The sequence below is a fragment of the Prionailurus viverrinus genome, chromosome A1 (genome assembly GCF_022837055.1).
Source record: "Prionailurus viverrinus isolate Anna chromosome A1, UM_Priviv_1.0, whole genome shotgun sequence".
Lineage (NCBI taxonomy): Eukaryota > Metazoa > Chordata > Mammalia > Carnivora > Felidae > Prionailurus > Prionailurus viverrinus.
The window spans coordinates 209,297,612-209,324,883 of NC_062561.1; the positions used below are offsets into that span (position 1 = coordinate 209,297,612).

The 27,272-nt window shown below is 34.8% G+C and overlaps 1 protein-coding gene across 8 annotated transcripts in view; it reads left to right on the forward strand.

The window, feature by feature from the left end:
• RICTOR (RPTOR independent companion of MTOR complex 2) overlaps positions 1–27,272 on the forward strand; it is a 123,620-nt gene that overhangs the window by 78,167 nt on the left and 18,181 nt on the right. For 6 of the 8 annotated variants that reach the window (XM_047855034.1, XM_047855050.1, XM_047855083.1 and 3 more), the window contains 23 exons: positions 825–892; positions 1,895–1,977; positions 3,351–3,438; positions 3,964–4,054; positions 4,162–4,228; positions 4,374–4,454; positions 7,128–7,228; positions 9,634–9,799; positions 10,106–10,207; positions 10,334–10,380; positions 11,823–11,958; positions 12,349–12,548; positions 12,784–12,910; positions 13,282–13,446; positions 13,641–13,717; positions 14,167–14,245; positions 19,723–19,832; positions 20,320–20,407; positions 21,558–21,650; positions 22,005–22,111; positions 23,221–23,450; positions 25,649–26,657; positions 26,940–27,011. In XM_047855034.1, coding sequence (XP_047710990.1) covers positions 825–892; positions 1,895–1,977; positions 3,351–3,438; positions 3,964–4,054; positions 4,162–4,228; positions 4,374–4,454; positions 7,128–7,228; positions 9,634–9,799; positions 10,106–10,207; positions 10,334–10,380; positions 11,823–11,958; positions 12,349–12,548; positions 12,784–12,910; positions 13,282–13,446; positions 13,641–13,717; positions 14,167–14,245; positions 19,723–19,832; positions 20,320–20,407; positions 21,558–21,650; positions 22,005–22,111; positions 23,221–23,450; positions 25,649–26,657; positions 26,940–27,011 — 3,387 coding nt within the window. The remainder of the gene's footprint in view (positions 1–824; positions 893–1,894; positions 1,978–3,350; positions 3,439–3,963; positions 4,055–4,161; positions 4,229–4,373; positions 4,455–7,127; positions 7,229–9,633; positions 9,800–10,105; positions 10,208–10,333; positions 10,381–11,822; positions 11,959–12,348; positions 12,549–12,783; positions 12,911–13,281; positions 13,447–13,640; positions 13,718–14,166; positions 14,246–19,722; positions 19,833–20,319; positions 20,408–21,557; positions 21,651–22,004; positions 22,112–23,220; positions 23,451–25,648; positions 26,658–26,939; positions 27,012–27,272) is intronic. The other 2 variants (XM_047855043.1, XM_047855092.1) reach the window with 1 other exon arrangement.

Consider the following 27,272-nt stretch of genomic DNA (forward strand, 5'->3'; position numbering starts at 1 on the left):
AATAAATAAACGTTGAAAAAAAAAAATTAAAAAAAAAAAAAAAAAGAAATGTTCAAATAAATTTGGGCAAGAAGTTTCAAGTAAAGAGAATACACGTTGGGGCACCTGGCTGGCTCCATCGGAAGATCATGTGATTCTTGATCTTGGGGTCTTGAGTTCAAGCCCCACGTTAGGAGTAGAGGTTAAATAAATAAATACTTAAAGGATTACATGTGGCAAAAGTAAAAGGTAATTTTCTTTGCTAAGCCTTGTGACAGAGATACTTATTAAATAGGGTGTTGCTGCTTCTAGTGCTCAAAATTTTTTTTTTTTTTAACGTTTATTATTGAGAGACAGAGAGAGACAGAGTGTGATCAGGGGAGGGGAAGAGGGAGAGGAAAACAGGAATCTGAAGCAGGCTCCAGGCTCTGAGCTCTCAGCACAGAGCCCGATGCGGGCTTGAACTCACGAACCGCAAGATCATGATCTGAGCCGAAGTCGGACGCTTAACTGACTGAGCCACCCAGGCACCCCTCTAATGCTCAATTAAAGGTGTTAATGAGGTATCTAAGAATAGTTTTCAGAAAGAGTAGAAAAAGTCGAACTAAATTAAAAGTGGAATTTATAACTTATTTTAAACCAATATGTTGGGAATTTTAAATTGGGGTGGGAGTCAGTATATAATTGGGTAATTTTCTTTGAGGTAGATTTTTTTTTTTTAATGTGTTATTTTTTGTGTGAACATTTAAATGTTAATAATAGGTTTTTTTCTAATACAGTAGAAAAAATCACACTTTTTTATTTTAACATTTAATTTCTTGGGTCTCTGCTCCACTTTCAAACAGAGAAGACAGAGAAGCGAGGTTTCTAGCCAGTAAAATGGGAATCATAGCAACATTCCGGTCATGGGCAGGTAAGTTACTCTGCTGCTTTAACATCCAGTAAGAAAAACTTGATTATTTTTTCATATGTTAAATGACTATTGCGTCATCTGATTTAGATGTTAACCTAGTCTTAACTTTATACATTATTATTAGAGTCAGAGGGATTTGTACAAAATTATTAAAATGGTCTATTTGTAAGTCAGTGTGCTAATGATTACCAGAGCAATTAAAAAGTCTTCCTGTGGACATGAGCTTTCATTTGTTCTGGGTAAATACCCAAACAGAATTTCTGGGTCACAATGTGGATGCATGTTTAGTTTTTTTTGTAAGGAACTGACAGTCTTTTTCTCAGCATACTTACACCATTTTGTACCCCCATCGTCAGTGTATGAGAGTTCCAGTTGCTCTGCATCCTTGCCAGCATTTCGTGTTGTCTTTAATTTTAGCCGTTCTGATGGTATCTCATTGGGAATGTTATTTGGATTTCCCCAATGACTGAATATTGAATATTTTGTCTGTGTTTATTGGCTCTTCACATAACTTCCTTTGTGACATAATAATGTGCTTAAAATTGTTTGATTTAATTATTTCACTTAAAATTTTGATCTATAAAGATTAATTGAAGTCTGTCAGGTACAGCCTTTTGTGCATTCAATAAATTTTAGAATTAAACTTTTAAAAGACAAAAGCCAAGCAAGTTTTTCACTCCACTTTAGGTTAAGAAGGTATTATATAAGAAAGACGGAATGTTGTCTTACTCTCTCTGGTATTACTTTCTGAAAACCAGTCATCAGTAAACAGGAGTAGTAGACAGAGTCATGAACATTTTTGGGTATGAAACAAATAGAAGAAGGAATTTAAATGATAAAGTTACTAATAATCGCTAGTCAACAGGGAAATGTTACTTCTGATAACCAAATAATAGCACAGTTTTGGAAATTATTTGGAAAGATACTGCAGATTTTATATTATGAATACTATAGATTTTTTTTGAAATTCAAATCAGTAATTTCCCTTTTTATCCTTTGTAGGCATTATTAATTTATGCAAACCTGGAAACTCTGGGATCCAGTCTCTAATTGGAGTACTTTGTATACCAAATATGGAAATAAGGGTAGGTAAAAGTTACTCTAATTGTTTTATTCCTAGGCTTTTAACAGAGGAGATTATTTGTTCAAAAAAAAAAAAAATATGTTTCAGGTGTTGCCTTTTCCTTATTCTATATCATAGGTCATTTAAAAAAACACATGAATAGGGGTCCCTGGGTGGCTCAGTTAAACGTCCAACTTCAGCTCAGGTCATGATCTCATGGTTCTTGAGTTCTAACCCGTGTTGGGCTTTGTGCTGACAGCTCGGAGCCTGGAGCCTGCTTCAGATTCTATGACTCCCTCTGTGTCTCTGCCCCTCCTCTGTTAATGCTCTGTCTCTCTTTCCAAAAATGAATAAACATTAAAAAATTTTTTTAAACAAATACATGAATAAATGTATACTGCTTAGTTGAATCCTAAGGATGATGTGAAAAATTTGAAATACTGATGTTGTTAGGAACTGTGGCTGTATTAAAAACTGGATTAAAATATGAAATCAATTGTACTTTATTCATTAAAAAATGCAAACAATGTGGAAGGGCATTCTCATAAAAGGTTCAAGCAGTACAGAAATATATTTAGTAAAAACTAAATACAGTATTTATGTATCTTATGCCTTCTAACTTATGTTTTCATAATGTGTATGAGTGGCGGTTTTGATTAAAATTAGTTTAATATTTATATGCTTATTAGATATATTCCTAAATTATTAATGCATAAGAATTTATATTAAACAGCTGAAACAAATTGAAATTGGAGGAAAAAAATTCTTTGGTGGTTCTTCCTTCTCCACTTAAATGTTTTTGTTTTAATTGTGTTCAAAAGAATAAATTTGCCCTTTTCTTGTTTTTCTTTGTTTGAACCAAACCTGGAGTTTAAAAATATTAGAAAATATTAGCCAATGGTGCCTTGCTTAATGTGAAGTGAAAAGCATTTAGAACGGAAGTGGAAGGATGTGATTGTAGATGGAAAGACCTATAAGCAGGGAGCTAAAGGTTAGGGCAATTCATTTGACTGCTTACTTAGCAGATGGTGAAAGAACATGGTTTTGGGAGTCTGGCCAACTCAGATTTGACTCCTGATTTTAGTATTGATAGCTCCATGACCTTGGGTAAATTACTTTTAACCTGTAAATCTATTTCTCCATATCTACTACAATGGGGATAATAAAAGATTTATTGGAAAGATTAAATCGTGTATATAGTAAGTATGCTGTAGTTATCTCTTGTGTAATACAGGCCTGATATGGTAATTTTCTAACATACAGTAGTTTTGTCTTTATCAGTATTTTATTCTGTGAATAGGACATTTAAAAAAATCTTTTTTCAATTTTTTAGTTTCTTAATTTAAATGATTCATTCCATAAAAATAAATGGACTGTATTTATTTGCACTTGTAGCGAGGTCTGCTTGAAGTACTCTATGATATATTTCGTCTTCCTCTACCTGTTGTGACTGAAGAATTCATAGAAGCGCTGCTTAGTGTAGGTAAGTATCAAAGTACATTTGTATCTGTTCCTATATTGTAATTTTTTAAATGGTTTATCTGATAGAGGCAGAGTCCTTTAAAAGCAAAATAGTGAACTAAATATTAAATATCATCTTCTTATTGCATCATCATGGAATTGATATGAAAATAAAATGTCAAATAAATTTCTAAAAATAAGAAATCAAAAATTTTTTCTCATGACCCTAGCTGTTGCATATGAACAGTGAAATTAACAGAAAGATGGACAAATTTGAAAGGAAGATAGGAGATAAGAAACTGATGTAATTCTCAGATTAGATTATCTCATTCTCATTTCATTTTAGCTAAATGACTCCTAAGTCCCAAAATGAAAGAAGTTTAGATCTGTGTACATCAAGAAATCAGTTTTTTCTGTATGCCTTTTCAGTCTATTTATTTAACTAACATTTTAAAACATTATTTATAGCCTGACTAGCTGATGGTTAACTGATACGTTTTAGTGATTTTTTTCATTTTTTTCTAACCACCTGGTTTTAACTATTTAGATCCAGGCAGATTCCAAGACAGTTGGAGGCTTTCAGATGGCTTTGTAGCAGCCGAGGCAAAAACTATTCTTCCTCATCGTGCCAGATCCAGGTAGAATTTTGAGAAATAGTTCAAATTTATTAGTTACTGTTTTTATGTTCAATTATGTAATATATTGAACAGTATTTAAACTGTTTCTGTGCTGTGTTTATTTCTAGGCCAGACCTCATGGATAATTACTTGGCGCTGATACTCTCTGCATTTATTCGTAATGGACTTCTAGAGGCAAGACTTAATAAACCTTAACTTTATTTTATTTTTTAAAATTTTCTCTGACAGAGTTCTTTCAGAGCAACAGGCATATATGATGCATACATTTCTTCCTAGATACTATTTTGCAACTATAATATTTTCTTTCTTATTTTCAAAGGGCTTGGTTGAAGTGATAACAAACAGTGATGACCATATCTCAGTTAGAGCTACCATCCTCTTAGGAGAGCTTCTACATATGGTAAGTTCACAACTCCTGATTATGTTTCATACCATTTACTGTTTTAATTTATAAAAAGGTTATTTTAATAATGTTACTTTGTAGTACCTCAAAAAGTAAAGTTCATTTTTTATTTGTCTTTACATTGCAAAGAGCCTTGATGCCTTGTATTTATCTATACATGTGTGTGTGTGTGTGTGTGTGTGTGTATTTATGTATAGGCTAGTTTTATAAATGGAACAAATGTAAAAATTAAAAAGTACTGAATATTGGGACGCCTGGGTGGCTCAGTCTGTTGAGCGTCCGACTTCGGCTCAGGTCATGATCTCACAGTCTGTGACTTCGAGCCCCGCATCGTGCTCTGTGCTGACAGCTTGGAGCCTGGAGCCTATTTCAGATTCTGTGTCTCCCTCTCTTTCTGCCCCTCCCCTGCTCATGTTCTGTCTCTGTCTCAAAAATAAATAAAAAACATTAAAAATTAAAAAAATGTTAATAAGTACTGAATATTGATTTTTATACTCACTTTTGATACTGACATTTTGAGTCCTATAAATCTTAATGTATCTCAGAAAGATATTCTGCCTAATAAGCAAGAAATTACAAAACTAGATATTTTTATCAGGTAGCAGTAGAAATAATATGGCAATCAGTGCCTGAATTTTATTCATTATATTTTTAAAATATTTCTTGTGTCGAGTTAGCCTAACATGAAGCATATACAGTGTGCTCTTAGCTTTGGGAGTAGATTCCCATGATTCATCGCTTACGTTCGACACCCGTGCTCATCCTAACAAGTACCCTCCTCCATGCCCATTACCCATTTTCCCCACACTCGCCTCTCGCTCCATCAACCCTCAGTTCTCTGTATTTAAGAGTCTCTTATGATTTGCCTCCCTCTCTGTTTGTAACAATTTTTTTCCCTTCCCTTCTCTCATGGTCTTCCGTCAAGTTTCTCAGATTCCACATATGAGTGAAAACATATGATATCTTTCTTTCTCTGACTTATTTCACTTAGCATAATACCCTCCAGTTCCATCCACATTGTTGCAAATAGTGCCTCAATTTTAGAAAACTTTGTGAAAATTTTCTAAATAGAACTCCCTTGTTTGAACACATTTTTCTCTGCACACTTGTGGGTTGAGGTTTAGAGGGTGAGAATCCTTTTTTTTTTTCTTTGCCTTGATTTTTGTGACCTCAGTAACTTCTGGAAAAAAGGAGCTAATAAAGTGATCTGACCATTCTCTAGTCCCAGCAAATCAAGGAATGGGAGAACTGATTGTTTGCAAGATAGAAATTCCTGTTTCTAGGTCACCTATTTGTTAATAGAATGCTAAATAAAAGGAACCACTTTCAATTCATTAAGGAAGAAGTAACCCTGTGGCAGATCTTTTAAAATTATGTTATGGTTTTCTCTTATTGGCAGAATACTTTTTATTTCTGTTGTTTCAGTCCTCCCCCACCCCTAGTGTTTTGTATTTTTTTTTTCCACATAGCAGCTGGGCTCTATGAGTGAGATAAAGAGAATTAAACAGAGTTTAAGAACTGTCTTGTTGGGGCGCCTGGGTGGCTCAGTCGGTTAAGCGGCCGACTTCGGCTCAGGTCATGATCTTGCAGTCCGTGAGTTCGAGCCCCGCATCGGGCTCTGTATTGACAGCTCAGAGCCTGGACCCTGTTTCAGATTCTGTGTCTCCCTCTCTCTGACCCTCCCCTGTTCATGCTCTGTCTCTCCCTGTCTCAAAAATAAATAAAACGTTAAAAAAAAAAAAAAAAAAAAAAAAAAAAAGAACTGTCTTGTTTATCAGGGAGTTGTTCAGCCGTGTGCTGCATTCTCATTCAGCCTATCCATGGAGGAATTAAGTAATATTACAGGTTTCTCAGATCTGATTTTTATTTTAATTCTTAGTATATCATTTTCTATAAGGTTATCAATATCTAGAATTAGTTGCTTTTATTTTTTTTTTTAATTTTTTTTTTCAACATTTATTTATTTTTGGGACAGAGAGAGACAGAGCATGAACGGGGGAGGGGCAGAGAGAGAGGGAGACACAGAATCGGAAACAGGCTCCAGGCTCTGAGCCATCAGCGCAGAGCCTGATGCGGGGCTCGAACTCACGGACCGCGAGATCGTGACCTGGCTGAAGTCGGATGCTTAACCGACTGCGCCACCCAGGCGCCCCTAGAATTAGTTGCTTTTAAATGAAGGATTTTTTAAAAATAAATTTCATCTGTTCCTTTTCTCCCTGACCAGAGTTCTATGATTCCCTTGAAATATAAAAGCTGGTCATTTTAAGTATATTGGTGTTAGTTCATTGTTTATTATCTTTCTTGATTGATAGAAAGCAAATTGAGTGGTGGGTTTTGTTTAGAAAGCAGGATTAATTATAGCACTGGATCTAAATTTTGATATGTAATCCTTTTAAATCATTTAAGAATTGAATTTAATTGATTACTGCTTAAAAATTATAAAGTTATAATGTAGGATCTATAAAATTTGGAGTTTTATTAATGTGAGTCTGTATCTTTATTCTGTCTCATCCTTGTTGAAAGTAGATAAGATAAAAAATTATAAATAAGTGTACTGGAAAGTCATTAAGTTAATTTCATGAGTAAAGCCTTTAGTATTTTATATATGGATATTCTAGAATAAAATATTTCTACTTATCAACTCTTAAAAAATGTTATGTTTCATCTTAGGCAAATACAATTCTTCCTCATTCACATAGCCATCATTTGCACTGCCTGCCAACCCTAATGAATATGGCCGCATCTTTTGATATCCCCAAGGAAAAGAGACTGTAAGTATCAGAGCTCTGTAGCAAAGATTGTGTCTGATATTAATACCCACTTAGATGACCTTCTCTTCTTTTTAAAATTTTTTAGGTTTTTTTAAATTGTTTTTTTAGGGAAGCCTCATAGGTAAAGGAAAATTAATAGTATTATTTAATAATTTGTATTTTAGGCTACCAAGTATTATAGCTTAGTAAAATCAGGTTTTTCTAGCATATTTCTGGACAAGGACATCCATCTACTTCATCATTAAAATTGTTGGCTGAGAATTTTTTTGACTGTTTTATGTTTTCAGCAGCAATTCAGGCTCTTTTTTTAATGTCTAAAATATTTCAAGTTAACAAAGCACAAATATTAACAATGTATTCTTTTATGTGTGTAATTAAAAATGTTGGAATTTAGTAACTCATACTGTAGGCATTGAAGTAAACTAAACTCTTAATACTGAAGTAGATACTACAAACAGAATTTTTAACCAAGAGTATGGTAATACAGCTGTAGCTCTGGTGGAATTTCAGTGCTAATAATAACATATAATTTAAAAGGTAAAGATGAAGAAGCTTGATTGGAAAGTGCTAGTAGGAATCTTTTCATTTAGTTAAGATTATGTCTAAGCAGGGGGGTTTTTTCTTTTTTTTTTTTATTCTGCCTATTATCAGAGAAATCTATATATTTGGACTTTTTTTGGTAACGTTAGTAAAATGCAGTTCATTAGCTATTCAGAACTATGAATTTTTATTAAGTTACACATTTCTTCAAAGTTAGCTTTTGGGTGCCTGGGTGGCTCAGTTGTTAGGCATCTGACTTTGGCTCAGGTCATGATCTCATAGTTGGTGAGTTTGAGCCCCACATCAGGTGAGCTCGAGCCCTGCATTGGGTAACACATGAGCCCTGCTTCGGGTGAGCACAAACCCCGCTTCGGGCTCAGCTCGTGCCCTGCTTTGGGTAAAACACAAGCCCTGGGTAAGCCCTGCTTCTCTCTCTCTCTCTCTCTCTCTCTCTCTCTCTCTCTGCCCCTTGCTCATTTGTACTCTCTCTGTCTCTCAAAAAAAAAAAAAAAGTTTTTTAAATTCAAAAGTACGTATATGGGCCTCACTATAAATAAATAATGTATTTACTTATTAATTTTAATTTTACCTATGAATATACTATTACTTAGTAGACTGAAGATCCCTAAAAGCCATAGGGATCATCTGTCTCAATTCTAACTCTAGGCTTCCATTAGTACTGATAGCTTTCAACTTTTTTCTTTGTTAAATGTATTAATGTAAACAATCTCTACATCCAATGTGGGGTTTCAACTCATGACCCTGAGATCAAGAGCGGTATGCTGTACTGACTGAGCCAGCCAGGGCTCCCCTTTCAGTTTTTATTTTAGTAGTTAATATGATGGAAAAATGTATTTCCCAAAGCCTGGTAGACCTAAACTTTCTGGGTTAGATTATGGCCATGAATTTTAGGGTTTATGAAGAATTCAAATTTACCTTCAAAATTTCAGTAATAACAGTCTTATAATGGCTTTTGTTTTTGTTTTTCTTAGCTCAGCAAGCTCTCTTTACTTCTAAATACTTGCTAATCTGAACACATCTCAAGGTTTTTAAATTTTAAATCTGATTTGTATTTACCAGAACTTCTGTAGTTGAGACTTGATTGCCACCAGATTCTTGAGAACTGTGCTTTTATGTACCACAAACAAGGAATTAAAAACAATATGTGAAAGGATACCATTTACAGTTGTATATCAATGGGGGAAGTAGAGACTGTACAGGTTGATACTGGAATCATCGATTATCCACAGGGAGTAGAAATGAAATATTCCAGTGTCATACCATAAATAAAAATCAGTTTCAGATGTATTAAGGATTTAAATGTGATAAGAGAGTTTTTTAAACTTTTATAAGAAAATAGAGAACACTAGATTTCAGACTTTGTAGTTCTTAAAACCAATAATATAAAAAGTGCCCACCGCCACAGGAAAAATGGTTAGTAAATACATATTTAGTTGGCTCTAAATAATTTGTGTTTCTTCATACAAATCAGCAGTGTTCTTGATACTTTTTTCTTTGTGGTTCCAAATTTGATTAAATGATTTACTTTTTAGTAACAATCTCTGGCCTTGAATTTATGTATTTTACTGGAGTAATTTACCAGATTGATCTCTTTAAAATTATGCTAGCTTTGGGGCACCTGGGTGGCTTAGTCAGTTGAGCATCTGACTCTTGATTTCAGCTCAGGTCATGATCCCAGGGCTGTGGGATTGAGCCGTGCAACGGGCTGTGCGCTGGGCATGGAGCCTGCTTAAGAACCTCTCTCTCTCTCTCTCTCTCTCTCTCTCTCTCTCTCTCTCTCTCTCAGTAGATAGATAGCATAATGCTAACTTTGCTACAAAACTAATTCAGTTTTTTTTCATTAGGCGAGCCAGTGCAGCCTTGAACTGTTTAAAACGCTTCCATGAAATGAAGAAACGAGGACCTAAGCCTTACAGCCTCCATTTAGATCACATTATTCAGAAAGCAATTGCAACACACCAGAAACGGGATCAGTATCTCCGAGTCCAGAAAGATATATTTGTTCTTAAGGTACTGACATGAAATACCGCAGGTTTTAACTTAGTTTCCTAATTTTTTAGCCGATGGATTTTAATGTGCATATACTTGCTTGAGTTTGCAGTTTTATTCATGCTTATGGATCTTCAAATGGCATTTCAGTTTTATAATGACCAGGTAGTTTAGAGCTATGTTTTTATAACTTTTTAAAGTTAAAAAGCCTTCACAATTCATCCTTAAATGAAAAATCTTTCTTTTTATTTTTAAAATTTGAACTTAGTCTTCTCAATGTGAAGATAATTTGCTTTAATTTTCCTTATTACTTTCTGATGGCCTTAGGATACAGAGGAAGCTCTTTTAATGAACCTTAGAGATAGCCAAGTCCTTCAACATAAAGAGAATCTTGAATGGAATTGGAATCTTATAGGGACCATTCTTAAGGTATGGCAGGATACTTCTTGGTCATGGCTTGATTGGCTTCATTTTATTATTCATTGTAATTCATCACAATTAAATGTTTGGGAATTGATAAATACATATATGATATAACATATTATGTTTTTCTAGTGGCCAAATGTAAATCTAAGAAACTATAAAGATGAACAGTTGCACAGGTATGTAACAACTGTTTTGCATTTAAATCGAAAGAACTTAGATTTGAATTATATTATGCCTAATACCCATGAAAAGTAATAATTGGTATTTTAAAGATACATACATACATTTTAGTGGTTGGTATTTAGTAGGTACATGTATACATTTTTGAGTTTTAGTCTTATAACCCAAAATCATCAGCTAATTCTTTTTGTAGTTTTTTATACTTTGGTTTTAGTTTTAGAACACTTGATGTACTTCAGATAAAATTTTCTCAGATTGGGGTAGTATCAACCATATGGTAATCTTAACCCTAATGTGTGAGGATGACATAATAAGGACATAGTGTTTCCCTCTCAAAATGATGGCCATTTTTACTGTTCTGCTGCTACGTGCATTTGCATCTGGCTTTGGAGGGTTATTCATATGTCCTCCTTTTTACATTCCCCTTAACCAAGTTGATGCTTTCCACACTTTTTATAAAACAAGCTAATGTTCGTGGCATATGCAGTACTTAAGCTTTGTGCTGCGTTCTAGTACCGTGTGCATTTGTGTTATCCTGAGTTTAGACTGATCAACCACCAGTACTGATCTCATTTAATAAAATGGCCTTCATGTATTTGAAAAGTTCATGTCCTTAATTATTATTTGGTTGTATTCATCTACTCATAATGCTTAACTTAATATCTATATGTGGAATATATATGAAACATATAAACTTACACTGGAATAAAGAAGCATAGCACTAACTTCTCATACTGCTTGAGAACAAAGATGAAGTCTCATTCAACTTTGTTTCTCCAAATCCTGAGTTTGGCACCTTTATTGGACTGAATTGTAGTGCATGAAATTATATTGAACTAAGTTAAATGGAAGCTTAGACCATAATGTTGAAAGTTATAAAGCTGAAAGATCACTAATTGTATTCATTGCTTTATAAATTAAGTTGCCTGAATTTTACCTGCAACTTTTATGCTTGACCTTTTGTCTAATTGTGAAAAACTGACAGAATTGTAGTATGATACATTTTGCTTACAATTATCTAGTGTAAGATTATTTTATAGAGTCATGGAACAGAGATCGTCACAAAATACAGAAGAAAGCTTATATTCAGGTGGCTTCTTCATATATATCTAGCCTTATCTTCTAGCTAGTTATGTTATATCTGCATTTTTCCGGCTAGCATCTTTGCTGTCTACTATATCTTTCAGGCATCTCACCCTAAAATTATTTCACAAACTGTTCTTGATAACTAAGGTGTTTTTTTGGTTGGTTTTTGTTTTTTTATTGGTGTGTGTGTGTGTGTGCGCACATGCGTGTGTGTAATGTACCAAATATGTTTGTTCCTTGCCATTTACTATAGTGGTTTAAACACAAAACATATTCAAAATCTTGTATGATAAGCTATGACTAAGTAATTGTTTGGCTTCTTACTTTGTTGCTAATTTTATTTTGGTCTTAGGTTTGTGCGAAGACTACTTTACTTCTACAAGCCCAGCAGTAAATTATATGCCAACCTGGATCTGGATTTTGCCAAGTCTAAGCAGCTCACAGTTGTGGGTTGTCAATTTACAGAATTTCTTCTTGAGTCCGAAGAGGTAATGAGCATTTTGAATATTATCCTGGGCAAATGTTTTTCATTGAATTAACCCTCTTCCTTTTTTTTCTGAGTATGCATAAGTTGTGTTTAGTAGCATACAGAATGAGCCCAGACCTAGATTTGAATCCTGACTTTGCCACTAGCTAGTTATATGACTTTGGACGAGGTATGTGCCTTCTAGAAAACCTGTTTTCTTCCTTGTTAAGTGGAAGATAATATCATCTTCATCTTCATACAGCATTGTGAAATGAAGAAGTACTCAGTGATTGGTATCTGTTGTTAGTAACTTCATCATTATCTCTAAATTTTTTGGACTTGATTACATTTAATTTTTCTAATTATATGCAAAAGTGCTTTTCTAATAATAACACAATGTATTTTCTTTTAGGATGGGCAAGGATACTTAGAAGATCTAGTAAAGGATATTGTTCAGTGGCTCAATGCCTCGTCTGGAATGAAACCTGAACGAAGTCTTCAGAATAATGGTTTATTGACTACCCTTAGTCAACACTACTTTTTATTTATTGGAACACTTTCTTGCCACCCTCATGGAGTCAAAATGCTGGAAAAATGCAGCGTATTTCAGTGGTGAATATCCCTAGTTCTGTTTCAAAATATACCTGAACTTTATTTTTAATGTACTCAGAAATGGTATGCTTTTTATTCTGTGTACATGTATTTAGTAAGTTTTACTAAAATACAAAAAAAAAAAAAGAGTTATCTTGCTGCTTTGTTATTCCTTTTTATGTGATATTTATCATTAAATGCTTTTTTGTAGAAATGCTTATTTATATTTTCATCTTTTTTTTTTTTTTTTTTTAAGTCTCCTTAACCTCTGTTCCTTGAAAAATCAAGATCACTTGCTGAAACTGACTGTTTCTAGCTTGGATTATAGCAGAGATGGATTGGCAAGAGTCATCCTTTCCAAAATCCTTACTGCAGCTACTGATGTGAGTGTAACACAGGCAATAAAACTATATTTTTATAATCAATTAATTCAATAACTCATAAATTTTAGCCAAGCAGAATTAATTATTAATTCTAAGAATATGGGATGGAATTTGAGTTTACTTTAAAATAGTAGTTCCTTCAAGGAACTATGTGTAGTACCCATTTTTTTTCTATAAAGGGGAAGAAGCAGCTAGATTGAGACAAAAGTATTTGATTTACTAGTCTAAAAAAATATATCAAGGACTAGACCATCAATTCCAATTTTCCTGCCATTTTCAAGTAGCAAAACTGCCAAACAAAGCCCAAATTGACGATCCATGGTTTGTTTTTTTTTTTTAATTTATTTTTTTATTTTCATTTATCTTTGTAGGCCTGTAGGCTGTATGCAACAAAACATTTAAGAGTATTATTGAGAGCTAATGTTGAATTCTTCAATAACTGGGGAATTGAATTACTGGTGACCCAGCTACACGATAAAAACAAAACAATTTCTTCTGAAGCTCTTGATATTCTGGATGAAGCATGTGAAGACAAGGTGAAGGTTCATTATTTTATAATAGAATACTTAGACATGAATTTTTATTCAATTATTTTAAATTAATTTTAATTATTAAAGTATTCCATTTTAGTAGAAAATTATGTAAATTATAATGTACTTAACACAGGCGTTTTGGAAATGGAGAATTTACCGTCTTTTGCAATTGTTAATTTGCCTAATACTTCTTTTAGGCCAATCTTCATGCTCTTATTCAGATGAAGCCAGCTTTATCTCACCTTGGGGACAAGGGTTTGCTTCTCCTCCTGAGGTAAATATTAAGTAAATTTTTCTTATAGTTGTGTTTTTGTTGTATTCTCTCTAGCGGTATATTTTAAAGCTCAGTTCAAATCCAAACAGGAAGCACTCTAAAGAGTTTAGTATTAACTACTGAAAGAGGTCTATTTTAGAATCTTAGACATCCTTTAATACTGAAACTCTGTCTTTTCATTGTTTTCCTTAATGTTTCTTTTACATTTCTGTGTCTTCTCATGATTTTCATGACATTTTCTTTACTGTGATTGGATTCATATGTTTTACCAAGATTATGAAAATTTATTTTTATTTGAAATTATAGTATAGTTGACCTTTTACTTTCAGGAAGGAGCTATTCCTAAAGTCTTTTATCTTCTTAAATATAGTATTGTTTAAGATATCTTAGCTCCTTTAAACACTTGTAGTAAGACTTTGTGTTAAACTATTGCTTGTTTTAATTTACAGATTTCTTTCCATTCCAAAAGGATTTTCCTATCTGAATGAAAGGGGTTATGTAGCAAAACAGTTGGAAAAATGGCACAAGGTAACTCTCTGTTGAATAAGCTTTAATTGGTATGTTTTTATACTAGGAAATAGATTTATGAATTTAGAGGATTTTTCATATCAGTGTTTTGAAACGAAAGAGGTCAAATACTTAAACATTCATATGAAGTCAGGTCTTAAATTTTGTATAATTACTTGTATTTATATTTATCCATTTTTTTAAAGCTAGAGAGCAGTCATTTTATAGTGAACTATTGATTTTGTGTACATTCTATTGAAATTTTGTTTTTGGTTTAATTGATACAATCTACTGATATAATTCTTTTATTCTTGGGTCCCTTAGATAGCCCTTTGAAGCTACGACTAAAACAGTTTTCCTAAATGAAGGAAGAAAACAGTTCTACCAAGCAGATATAATAATCTAAGTTAACTTCGTTTTAGGGTGCTACTTTTACATAATCTGAGAACAGACTTACTGCTGTTTTAGATAATGGGGAAACCTAGGAAGGAGGGAATAATTTGAAGTTATTAGAGAACTTACTAGCTTTTCTTTAGTTGGTTGTCACTGTGGTTGTTTTGTTTGAAGCATTATAAATTGTCAAAGCATCTTAGAATCCCATGGGTAATCAATCCAAATGTAAATAATTTTTAGATTTTTCATCATGTCAATCATTTACATTGTCTATATTGAACCATATTTCACAAGAAGCTCTCATTTAAAAAACTCTATAATTATAAAACATACTTTAGGCATGAAGTCGTTAGTAATTGATGAATTGGAGAATTGAGGTAAGATATGATAGTTCTAGTTCATAAATAGAAGTTATTTAAACAAATTACCATAGTAAAATCGGTCACCTTATTACACAAATTACAGTATTGAAAATTGCTTAGCATATCTGGTACGGTACTTTCAAATAGTAGGTATAAAATATAACTGCAATCACAAAGGCATGTGCAGTGTATAAGGAAACACAAATGATTCTGCCTTAGGGATTAGAATTAGTGAAAGCAATGTTGGGTGGGCTCAGGAAAGCATATGATATTTGGAATGGTCTTGAGGAGGAGGTAGGTAGATAAGTAGGAAGAAGGGTATTCTAGGCTGAGGGAGCAGAATAGATCTATATAGATTATAGACACTTCAGATTTATGAAGAAAGCTATCTGTATTCCAGTGTAATTGGGGCTAGGATAAGTGTGGACTGGCAAGATGAGGCTGGATTGGTAAATTAGAACTAGATTATAGGCCTTACTAACCACATTATGTCATATTAAGGTATTTCAGTTTTATTGGAAGTGGGGGGATTATTATAGGTATTTAAAGACTAATCATAATCAGACCTGTGCTTTAGAAACATGACAGGTCGCAGGGTAGAGGCAGAAGTTTGATCATCAAAGGTAAAGCCTAGAAATATTGAGACCAGTTTAGAAGCAAGAATTGGTAAGAATGTGAACTCCAGTAGTGCTGAGATTGGATAGGCAGGGTATATTTTCTGAGCATTTTTGAAATAAGATGGGTAGGATTTGTTGACTGATTGTATATAATGAATAAAGAGTCCATCTGACTCTTAAAAGTTTCTGATTTCAATGACTGAGCATGCAGTGGATCACCATTAAGAGATTGTGATTACAGAAGTGGCTTGCAGGGTGAGGATAATGAATTTTGAATATGTTGAATTGGTATTGCTCTGTGGAATGACCAAGTTATGGTATCCAGAAAATGTTTGGAATTGGGGATCAAGAACTCAGATATGTGCTGAAGATGACAATTTGGGAGTCTTCTGAAATCTGAAATGAGTGAGATCACCAGGGAAAATGTAAAGAATAAAAAAAGAAAGAAAAGTGGAAATTGCTCCCTAGCGAACACTGTTTTAATGAGGGGAATAGAAGGACAAAGACACTGAGAAAATTGTCATAGAGAATGTTGTCACTAACGGATGCTTCAGGAAGGAGAGGCCAATGATACATATTTGTTAAAGAGGTCGCATAAGATGAATAGTAGAAAATAGGCTGTTGAATTTGACAGTTAGGTCATTGGTGAATTTCGCTAGAACATTTTCATTAGAAAATTACAAACACATCCTGAATTGCAATTACAGTTCATTAGGCAGTAAATGGGCGATGTAAAAATAAAGACAACATAGTCCTCTCAAATTAATTAAGAGAAAAAGAAAAAGAAGAAAACTAACTTACTGATTGCCTACCATTGAGCTTAGTGCTTTTCAGATATTACCTCCTTTTAATCCTTGCTTTAATCACAGCAACCCTGTGAAATATATTTTATTATTTCTGTTTTGTGAATGAAAATTTGGAGGCTAAGAAGAGTAAATTTTATCCCAGAGGAGTAGTTTATCCCAGGTCACAGAGCATGAAAATAGCAGAGCAGTGATACTTTTTGATTCCAAACCCATACTCTTTTCCACTATTTTTGGTTTCCTCCCAGTAGCTTATGGCATGCCAACATGAACTGAGTCTGTCTCTTTTTCAAAGTAATCAAACATCCAGGACAGTATAATATTAAAAATTCATTCAGTTTAATTTTTTTTAATGTTTATTTTTGAGAGAGAGAGAGAGAGAGAGCACAAGCAGGGGAGGGGCAGAGGGAGGGGGAGACACAGAATCCAAAGAAGCAGGCTCCAGGCTCTGAGCTGTCAGCACAGAACCTGACATGGGACGCGAATCCATGAACCATGAGATCGTGACCTGAGCCAAAGTCGGATGCTTAACCAACTAAGCCATGAGCCACCCAGATGCCCCCAAAATTCTTTCAGTTTAAAACTTCTCCCTAACACCCAGACCTAATACAGACTTAGAAATCTACAGTAGAGGGAGGATCTGGTTAATCTCATCACTCTGTGTGCTCCTCTCCGGTTTGGGCCTCTTCACCTTTGGAGCAGGAGGAGGAAGAAGGTTGCATGGGGCCAAGAACAGACTTACTCAGTTGGTACAGTTGTTATCTGGGCTATTTAGCTTTAAGTGTGACAGATTTCAAATGTTAGTTCTTTTACTTGAGAGTTACTTTCTTGAATTTCTCCAAGACCTCTCCACTATGGATCTCTCCTTTGCAGTTCCCTCGACTAGGGCAGTAGGCTCCTCTGGCAGCCTACTTCTGTTGCCTCCTAGTAGCTAGAGGTCCACCCCTCAATTGGGGTTTTCTTGCCCTCCAAATAGGTCCTTTTGGACAGAATCCTCAAGATGACCCACATCAGAAATTCAGTGCGTTTCACAGCTATAAACCATACCCCTGACCTTTGCTAGTGTTTTCCAAATGAGTGCCCTGGTCAAAAGATTAACCACATGAATATGACTACTCCCGCATAAAGCTCAGAATAGCTGCCTTAAGTAGACTTTTTTGCACTGAGATTTTCATATATACAGGGGAGCATGATAATAGTATAGTGGTAATAGTAGCAGTAATAATAATGATGGTGTTCTATAATGGTATCGTATAATCAAAACCTTGCATTACTGTTACAAAATAAATATGGAACCTAAGGAAAAACATAAAAACAAAGTTTTTAGTGGCTGTAAGTAGAGAGTGAAGGTAGTAACTCACCAAATTCAAGTTGTCTAAAATGGTTTTGAATGAAAAATATCTCCCTGTACCCTTATTCTGTCATTTCTGAAGGTAATATCTGTCACCAGTTTGTGTGCATTCAGAGATGTTCTGTACATTTATAAGTACATATTCTTTATTTAAAAAATACAAATGAATGGTGCCTGGGTGATTCAGCTGGTTAGGTGTCTGACTCTTGGTTTCAGTTTAGGTCACGATCTCACAGTTTTGTGGGTTTGAGCCCTATGTCAGGCTCTGCACTGACAGTGCGGAGCCTGCTTGGGCTTCTTCCTACCTACCTACCTACCTACCTTCCTTCCTTTCTCTCTCTCTCTCTCTCTCTCTCTCTCTCTCTCTCTCTCTCTCTGCCGTTCCCCTACTTGCACTGTCTCTGTCTCAAAATAAATAAACCTTAAAATTTTTAAATTAAAAATACAAATGAATTCTATTTACAAGTATAGATAAAGCTATTTAAGTTTTCCCTTAGCAGTATATCTGCCATCTTTTTCAGAGCTACACATGTAAATCTAGCTCATTTTTTTTTTAAATGTTTATTTATATTTGAGAGAGAGAGAGAAAGAGGGAGACAGAATCTGAAGCAGGCTCCAGGCTTCGAGCCATCAGCACAGAGCTCAACCCAGGGCTTGAACTCACGAGCCATGAGATCATGACCTGAGCTGAAGTTAGACACTTAACCAACTGAGCCATCCAGGCGCCCCTAGCTTATTCTTTTTAATGGCTCCATAGTGCTTTCTGTGAATGTACCTTGATAACCACTCCTGTATTGACATTGTTTCCAATGTTTTTTGTTTTGTAAACAGTGTTTGTTGGATATTTTTGCATGTATCTTTGCATACTTGTACAAGTATTATCTATAGGATACACTTTTTTTTATTAATTTATTTTGAATGAGAGTACACGTGCATGGGGGGGGAGGAGGAAGGGGGGTGGAGAGAGAGAATCCCAAGTAGTCTCCACGGTATCAGCACAGAGCCCTACACAGGGTTCAGTCTCATGAACCGTGAGATCATGACTTGAGCCAAAATCAAGAGTCAGATGCTTAACTGACTGAACCACCGAGGTGCCCCTTTTAGATACATTTCTGAAAGTATAGTTGTTGAGTCAAAAGTATATGAATTAAAATTTGTGATACATACTGCCAAATTGCCTTCCAGAGAGGTCCTACCCATTCCTTCTAACCAGTTTAAAGTGATCTCTTGAAATAAAGATGCAAGTGACTGACTCTCAGTTTAAAGAAGTTAACTAGAAGTTTTCCAAGTTTTAGTTGGAAAAATTTATACATTTGACTTGATTTAAATCAGTGGGGAAAGGGATATGTTTTATCAAAAGGCACTAAATTAATGGTTTAATTTCCCTTTTTAAATTTCTAGTGAATACCTTCAGGGTTTAATATTAAGAGGCTAGTTTTTTGTTTATTCATATTTAATGGGGAAAGTAGTTTAAATAAGATAAAAAACAAAATTATTAACTTACTTATATGGACTCTAAAATATTAATTGCAGATGGGGATAAAAGTATAAGCAGAGGGCACCTGGGTGGCTCAGTCAGTTAAGCATCCAACTTTTGATTTCAGCTCAGGTCATGATCTCAGCATCATGAGATTGAGCCCCATTTGGGCTCTGAGCTGCCAGTATGGAGGCTGGTTGGGATCCTCTCACTCCGTCTCTCTCCCTTCCCCTGCTTACTCACTCACTCACTCTCTCTCTCTCTCAAAATAAATAGACTGAAAAAAAAAAAAGTATAAGCAGAAAGCTTTGGGGTATGGTAGAACATTTGCATTCATAATACTTGGTTTTACCCTTTTTAAAATTTCTTAAATTTCCTGAACAGATGTTCATTTTTCTCATATTTATGCTTCCAAGATTTGCTAGGTACCTAACATATTATGAATGTAGTGAATGTTGTTATGATACTATATACAACTACAACAATATCTTCTAGGAATATAATTCAAAATATGTTGACTTGATTGAAGAACAACTTAATGAAGCACTTACTACTTACCGAAAGCCAGTTGATGGTGATAACTATGTTCGTCGAAGTAACCAAAGGTACAGACTACTTCATGGAATAATTTATTGCTGGTCCTCAAAAAAAAAAAAAAAACTTAAAGCCAGTTTGTAATAACTCTCTATTGTTTAAAGTGTTCTGAGTACTTGGAAATTTTACTTCCTGCACTGACATAAAAAAATCTTACAGCATGGCATTGATGGCTGAAAAATTCCCGTGTCACTGTTAACATGCTGAATACCTTACTGATCTAATTCATATGCCCTTCATGCTCTTACCCTAGTCTGTTAGTTTGAGGCCAGCTAAACTTAATTTTCTAGAGAAATCCTCATGCTCCTCCACCTTCATATTTTTTTGTATGCCAAGAAATTATATCTTTATCTAGTGCGTTAGTAGTAGTACTAATAAAGTATTAGTACTTTAAAGTAGTGCTTTGTTAAAGTATCTAGTACTTTATTAGTAGTTCTTGTTTTAATTAGCATATTGTAAGTGAGCCAATAGGCATATCAATATTCTTTGTTATACTAGATTACAGCGTCCTCATGTCTACCTGCCTGTACACCTGTATGGACAACTGGTACACCACAAAACAGGCTGTCATTTGTTGGAAGTACAGGTAAAAACATAAATTTAATCATTTGAAATAGCTACAGTGGTAGGAAACAATCTTAATATTGCTGAAGTAGTATCTTTGCAAAAACTTCTCAAAAGCCTTAAAGTTAGTGGCATAATTGCTTTAAAAGCCATCTGTCTTATAACTGATGTAGGCATTCTGTGTTTGTAATCCTTAGACATATTACTGCCTTGCATGCCTTTCCTTTCCCGGAGGTAGGTGTTACCTTTTGCATAGCAAATTGGTTACATAGAGTAAGTAACCCACTGAAAGTCTGAGTTTCGACCTTTACAGTTGGGGAAGTTTCTCTCTTCAGCAAAAACATACTGAAAAAGTGAATTTTGTCATTCTTGTTGGGAAGTTAAACTGAACCTGATACAGATTTAGTTATCTTTGGTGAGCAGCAGACTGGAAGTATCAGTTCCTGTCTGTACTTCCCTGTTCCCCTATACTTCATGAAATGTAACCGGATTAGTCAAGCAGTTATTCTTTCATGCTTAGCGCACCAAATTTATGGCTGTGAATATGTCTTGCTACTAGGTGTTTTCAATAAATGTAACCTTTTACTTATTTTAGAAATAGATCTGTAAGTATTTGCCTGTGTGTCTTCTGAACAATAGTAATCTAGCAGTTTATGTTCATTTTTGTATTTGTGTTCATCTCAGGAGCAAGTTTTGCATAAATATACTCTGTAGTGTCCTATTTTTATATTATGTCTATGAAGACTTCTGGGGCACATATCTTTATATTAGTGTTTTTAATTCACGAATATTATTTTCTATTTTAAAAAATGATAATTATGGCTAACATTTTTATAATACTAGATACCAAATACTTTGTTAAGCACTTTATATGTGATAATTAAGTCATTAAGCCTTATGAGACAGATCTCTATTTCAGAGATTAGGAAATAAGGCATTGGGAGATTAGATAACTTGCTCAAAGCCACATAGCTAGTAAGTGCTAACTCTAGAATATGAACTCAGAGCCCCTGTACTAATGCTGCTTAAGAAATTTTGCATAAAATTATTTTAGAATTTTAAATATACAAAAGTTACTAAATGCAAACCTTAAATGATAGGTTTTAAGATGCAGTAAGAAAATACATTAAAAACATATTGTTACTCCTATGTTTTTTTCTTTCTTTCTCCAGAATATTATTACTGAACTCTGTCATAATGTTCGTACACCAGATTTGGATAAATGGGAAGAAATTAAAAAACTGAAAGCATCTCTTTGGGCCTTGGTTTGTAATAAACACTTCTATAAGATCTTCATCATTTTAAGATATTTCTAATTTTCCCATTAATAATAATAAAAAAAATCATTTGATTTGGAACTTGTTCTGAGATTAATGTTCTAAGACCCAGATTGTTTCTGCCCATTTTAAATATTTTTAGGCTGGAAGATAGATGATTAAACTATTAGTTTTCTTGCTGAGACAAATGGAACACTGATTTCTGAAGTTCCTTATTTGAGGGTTTTTTTCACATTTTTTCTCCAAGATGGGGTTAATTTTTTGTTTTTAGTAGCTTTCCAAATTTCTTGAAAGAGTTACTCTTCTAAATCGATTTGATATAAGTGACTTCTTTTCTTTCAGGGAAATATTGGCTCGTCAAATTGGGGTCTCAATTTGCTACAGGAAGAAAATGTGATTCCAGATATACTAAAACTTGCAAAGCAGTGTGAGGTTCTTTCAGTCAGAGGGTATGTTATTTCATTCATAAATCTTTCTATTGTATATATATGTTATTGTTAACAAATGGCTGTGAGGGAAGACTATTTTATGATTTAGTCCATTAGAACTGTTAATTTACTGAAAGTCTTAATGATATAAGGTAAAAACAAAAAAAGTGTGGGGGAGGCACCTGGCTGGCTCAGTCAGTACAGCATGTGACTTTTGGTCTCAGAGTGATGAGTTTGAGCCCCACATCGGGAGTAGAGTTTACTTTAAAACAAAAAAAAGATTTTGGGGTGCCTGGGCGGCTCAGTTAAGCGTCTGACTTTGGCTCAGGTCATGATCTCGTGGTTCATGAGTTTGAGCCCCACGTCAGGCTCACTCCACACCCCACCCCCCCACCTCTTACCTACGTGCACTCTCTTTCAAAATAAATAAATAAATAAACTTTAAAAAATTTTTTAAACAAAAAAAGATTTTTAAATGCACTAACTTAAACATCTTAAGGAGCTCCTCCTTACTTAATGTTATAATTCCATTTTTGTTATTATAATGTTGAAGTTTAGTAACTGGCAAATAAACAGTGACAGTATGTTCAAATATTGCAGTAGTTCAATAGCCCAAATGTTCTAGATTGACCCCAGAAAAGCTAGAATATGTCATTTTTTCCTAAGATTACATTACGTTCTTTCAAATTACTTCACTGAAATTACGATCTATATTAGAAAGGTTTTAGGGGGCTCCTGGGTGGCTCAGTCGGTTGAGCGTCTGACTTCGGCTCAGGTCATGATCTCACAGTTGGTGGGTTCTAGTCCCATGTCAGGCTCTGTGCTGACAGCTCAGAGCCTGGAGGCTGCTTATGATTGTGTGTCTCCCTCTCTCTCTGTTCCTCCCCCGCTCATGCTCACACTCTCTCTGTCTCTCTCTCAAAAATAAATAAACATTAAAAAAGAAAGGTTTTCATGTCATTTACTGCTTCTAAGTTACTCCTAACTCATCTAAATACATTTTTTCCACAATTTTTAATGACTTTAAAAAAAATTCAAATGTACATACAGCAAACTAATATTTTTTGGTTGCTTTAAGAAATCTCAGTTTGGAAATCTAAACAGTTCATTACTACATCTTTTACATACAGGACCTGTGTATATGTGCTTGGCCTCATAGCCAAAACCAAACAAGGCTGTGATATTCTGAAATGTCACAACTGGGATTCTGTAAGGCACAGTCGCAAACATCTGTGGCCAGTGGTTCCAGATGATGTAGAACAACTCTGTAATGAACTCTCATCTATCCCGAGCACTCTGAGTTTGAACTCTGAGTCAACCAGCTCTAGACATAATAGTGAAAGCGAATCTGCACCATCAAGTGAGTATTGTTGACAAGCTTACATGAAGGTAGCTAAAATTAACATTTGCATCTGTAATGTCACAATTTAAATATATTTGTTATATTCCTAATTTACTTTTTTCTAAGATAATTTGGCACTAATGGGGTCTTGGAGAATATATTCTCTTCTCACAACAGAGAGGATAGCCACCAGCCTACATTGTTCTCTCTCTTTGCCTTCTAAATAGCTTTTGGAAAATCCTACTTACAAAGTTAAAGAAATAAGCTGTGTGAGAAGAATCATTCTCGTTTTTGCTTATTCTAAAATCTAACAAGTAAATTATTTATTTACTTACCTTCTTTGTTTACATGCTTTGTTCACTCATTTTTCAGATACAGAGATTATTGAACAAGCATGTATCTGTTAAGAGATACTATATTCACATGTTCATTTTTGAGAGAGGAGGTATATTTTAAACTAAATAGTGAAATTATTAAAAGATAGAGTGTCAAAATCAAAGAAAAAACGGTATGTGGTTTTAATCCCTGTGCTAAATGCTGTTAGGCATACAAAATTTAAGACGTTCTTTTTAAGAAAATACTGCAACCTTTGTCAAACCACGGTTCACCAGGTCTAAGATTCTATGAATTATAAGACGCACCAGTATTTTAGTATACCACTAAAAAAAAAAAAAAAGAAAAAAAAATGCTGCTATTAAGCTAGGACATACCACTGATTGCAAGATGCAGTCTGATTTTAGAGGTATTAAGTGTGAAAAATGTGCATCTTAGAATCAACAAAATATGGAAATATAATATGCAAATTTATTTAGGGTTTCTTTTTGCTTTCTTTCAAAATATATTTGAAGTAGTTTATAATTACTCAACAAAAAGTTAAAAATAAAAATAGGATAAAATGTCATAGATGTCATTAGACACCCAGATTGAGTCTTTTACTAGAATTAGACACTGAATTTAGATGAGTCCCTTAGTGCCTAAAAGAAAACAATAAACCTAATTGGTTTAAACATGAATTTAAAATGCTATGACTTAGGGGTGCCTGGGTGGCTCAGTCAGATTAGTGTCTGATTTCAGCTCAGGTCATGCGTGATCTCACGGTTTGTGGGTTTAAGCCCCTCGTCAGGCTCTGTGCTGACAGCTCAGAGCCTGGAGCCTGCTCCGGATTCTGTGTCTTCCTCTCTCTCTGCCCTTCCCCTGCTCATGCTCTGTCTCAAAAATAAACAAACATTAAAAAAAAATTTTTTTTTTAAATACTGTGACTTAAATAAAAAAATAAAATGCTGTGACTTGGTTCCTTGGAAGTATATTTTAAGACTAGGAATTCATTTCTATTGTAATTTGAAGAATAAACTAACAGGAATCTATACCAACTGAGTGAACGTCCACGGTCAAATCTTTTTTATTTTTTAATGTTTATTTATTTTGAGAGAGAGAGAGCACGTGCACGCAAGCAGGGAAGGGCAGAGAGAGAGGAAGAGAGAGAATCTCAAGCAGGCTCTGTGCTGTCAGTGCAGAGCCCAACATGGGGCTCCATCCCACAAACTGTGAGATCATGACCTGAGCCAAACTCAAACGCTTAACCGACTGAGCCACCCAGGGGCCCCTCCTTCTTTTCTCCTAATTTTATCCTGAATATTTGGAGATTTTAGAAACTCACTGCCATTAAAACAAACAATCAGGAGTAACTGGGTGGCTCAGTAGGTTAAATGTCTGACTCTTTAGGCTCAGGTCATGATCTCCTAGGTTCATGAGATTGAGCCCTGTGTTGGGCTCTGCACAGTCAGCTCAACCTGCTTGGGGTTGTCTCTCCCTGTCTCTCTGCCCCTCCAGTGTTTGTGTGTGCGTGCATGTGCACACTGTCTCTCTCTTTTTCCCCCTCTCGCCCTCTCTGTCTCTCAAGATAAATAAATAAACATTAAAAAAATAAACAGCCAAACAAGAACACACTTCATGTAAACTGTGCTATAATGAATCCTGTAATTTTTCTTTGGAAATAACCGAAGATCCTCATAATGACATAATTTCACATCTCACTCAAGTTCAGACACTTGGTCTCAAGAAGTTCTTATGTGGCTTCTCAGCAGTTTAACCCTTTATTTTTGACATTTTTTCCCCAGATAACTGTTAAACAAAAAATTCTGGAAATACATCACTAACAGCTATGATTTTGTTTGTTGTTTTTTTCTGTGCTTTTATTAACAATCCTTTGATCATAGGTATGTTCATAATGGAGGACGACCGGTTTGGCAGCAGCTCTACTAGTACATTTTTTCTTGACATCAGTGAAGACACAGAGCCAGCATTTTATGATCGGCCTGGACCTATAAAGGATAAAAATTCCTTCCCTTTCTTTGCTTCTAGTAAACTTGTGAAGAATCGTATCTTAAATTCGCTTACTTTGCCTAATAAAAAACATCGTAGTAGCAGTGATCCAAAAGGAGGGAAACTGTCATCTGAAAATAAGACCAACAACAGGCGGATCAGAACGCTTACGGAGCCCAGTGTCGACTTTAACCATAGTGATGATTTCACACCCATGTCCACAGTACAGAAAACATTACAATTAGAAACTTCATTTGTTGGGAATAAGCACATTGAAGACGCTGGTAGTACTCCAAGCATTGGAGAGAATGACTTAAAATTCACCAAGAGTCTTGGTACAGAGAATCACAGAGAAAACACCAGCCGAGAGAGATTAGTTGTAGAAAGTTCAACAAGCTCACATATGAAGATACGTAGCCAAAGTTTTAATACAGACACTACAACAAGTGGAATAAGTTCAATGAGCTCCAGTCCTTCACGAGAGACCGTAGGTGTGGATGCTACGACTGTGGACACAGACTGTGGAAGTATGAGTACTGTGGTAAGTACTAAAACTGTTAAGACAAGCCACTATCTGACGCCACAGTCTAACCATCTATCTCTCTCCAAATCAAACTCAGTGTCCCTGGTGCCTCCAGGTTCTTCTCATACGCTTCCTAGAAGAGCACAGTCCCTTAAAGCACCCTCTATTGCTACAATTAAAAGTCTAGCAGATTGTAACTTTAGTTACACAAGTTCTAGAGACGCCTTTGGCTACGCTACACTGAAAAGATTACAGCAGCAAAGAATGCATCCATCCTTATCTCACTCTGAAGCTTTGGCATCTCCAGCAAAAGATGTGCTGTTTACTGATACCATCACCATGAAGGCCAACAGCTTTGAATCCAGGTTAACACCAAGCAGGTGAGCAGATACGCACTTAAAAATGAACAATAACGGTTGCATTTTAACAGGCTTAAATGGAAAGCATTAGGCAGGTTTTACATCTACATCAGCCTCAGAACCGACCTATTAGAATTGTTTACTATGGTAGGCTGTAAGCTCCTAGTTACCCGATATGATTTGAAATGGATTCTTGCAGCTGCGAGGGGGGAAAAGAAATTCTATTAGGCCCTGAAAATAAACATACATGCTTTTCAAGGACACACAAGTCACAAGCTTTTTTTTATTTCTCGCTTCTGCAAGGATCGATTTTAAAAAGAAGCATGTCGGGGGAATCAGGAGCTTAAGACCTACAATAACAAACAACCTTTTCAGGTAGGTCAATTTAAGGCTCCAAAAGTTGACCTTACTATTATTTTTTTAAGTAACGACAGATTTCAGTGAAATTCTTTTCATTTTGTCTTAAGTAGCTGTGATTATTTGGTAGGAACCTAATGAACATTAAATGAATTCCTTGGCTCTGAGGATTCAGCAGTAGTAGTTTGCCTACACTCAAGAACATGTAGGGAGTTTCTGTGCCATATCTAAAGATTAGATCAAGTTGATCAAAATAAACAGCTTTGATTTTACCTTTAA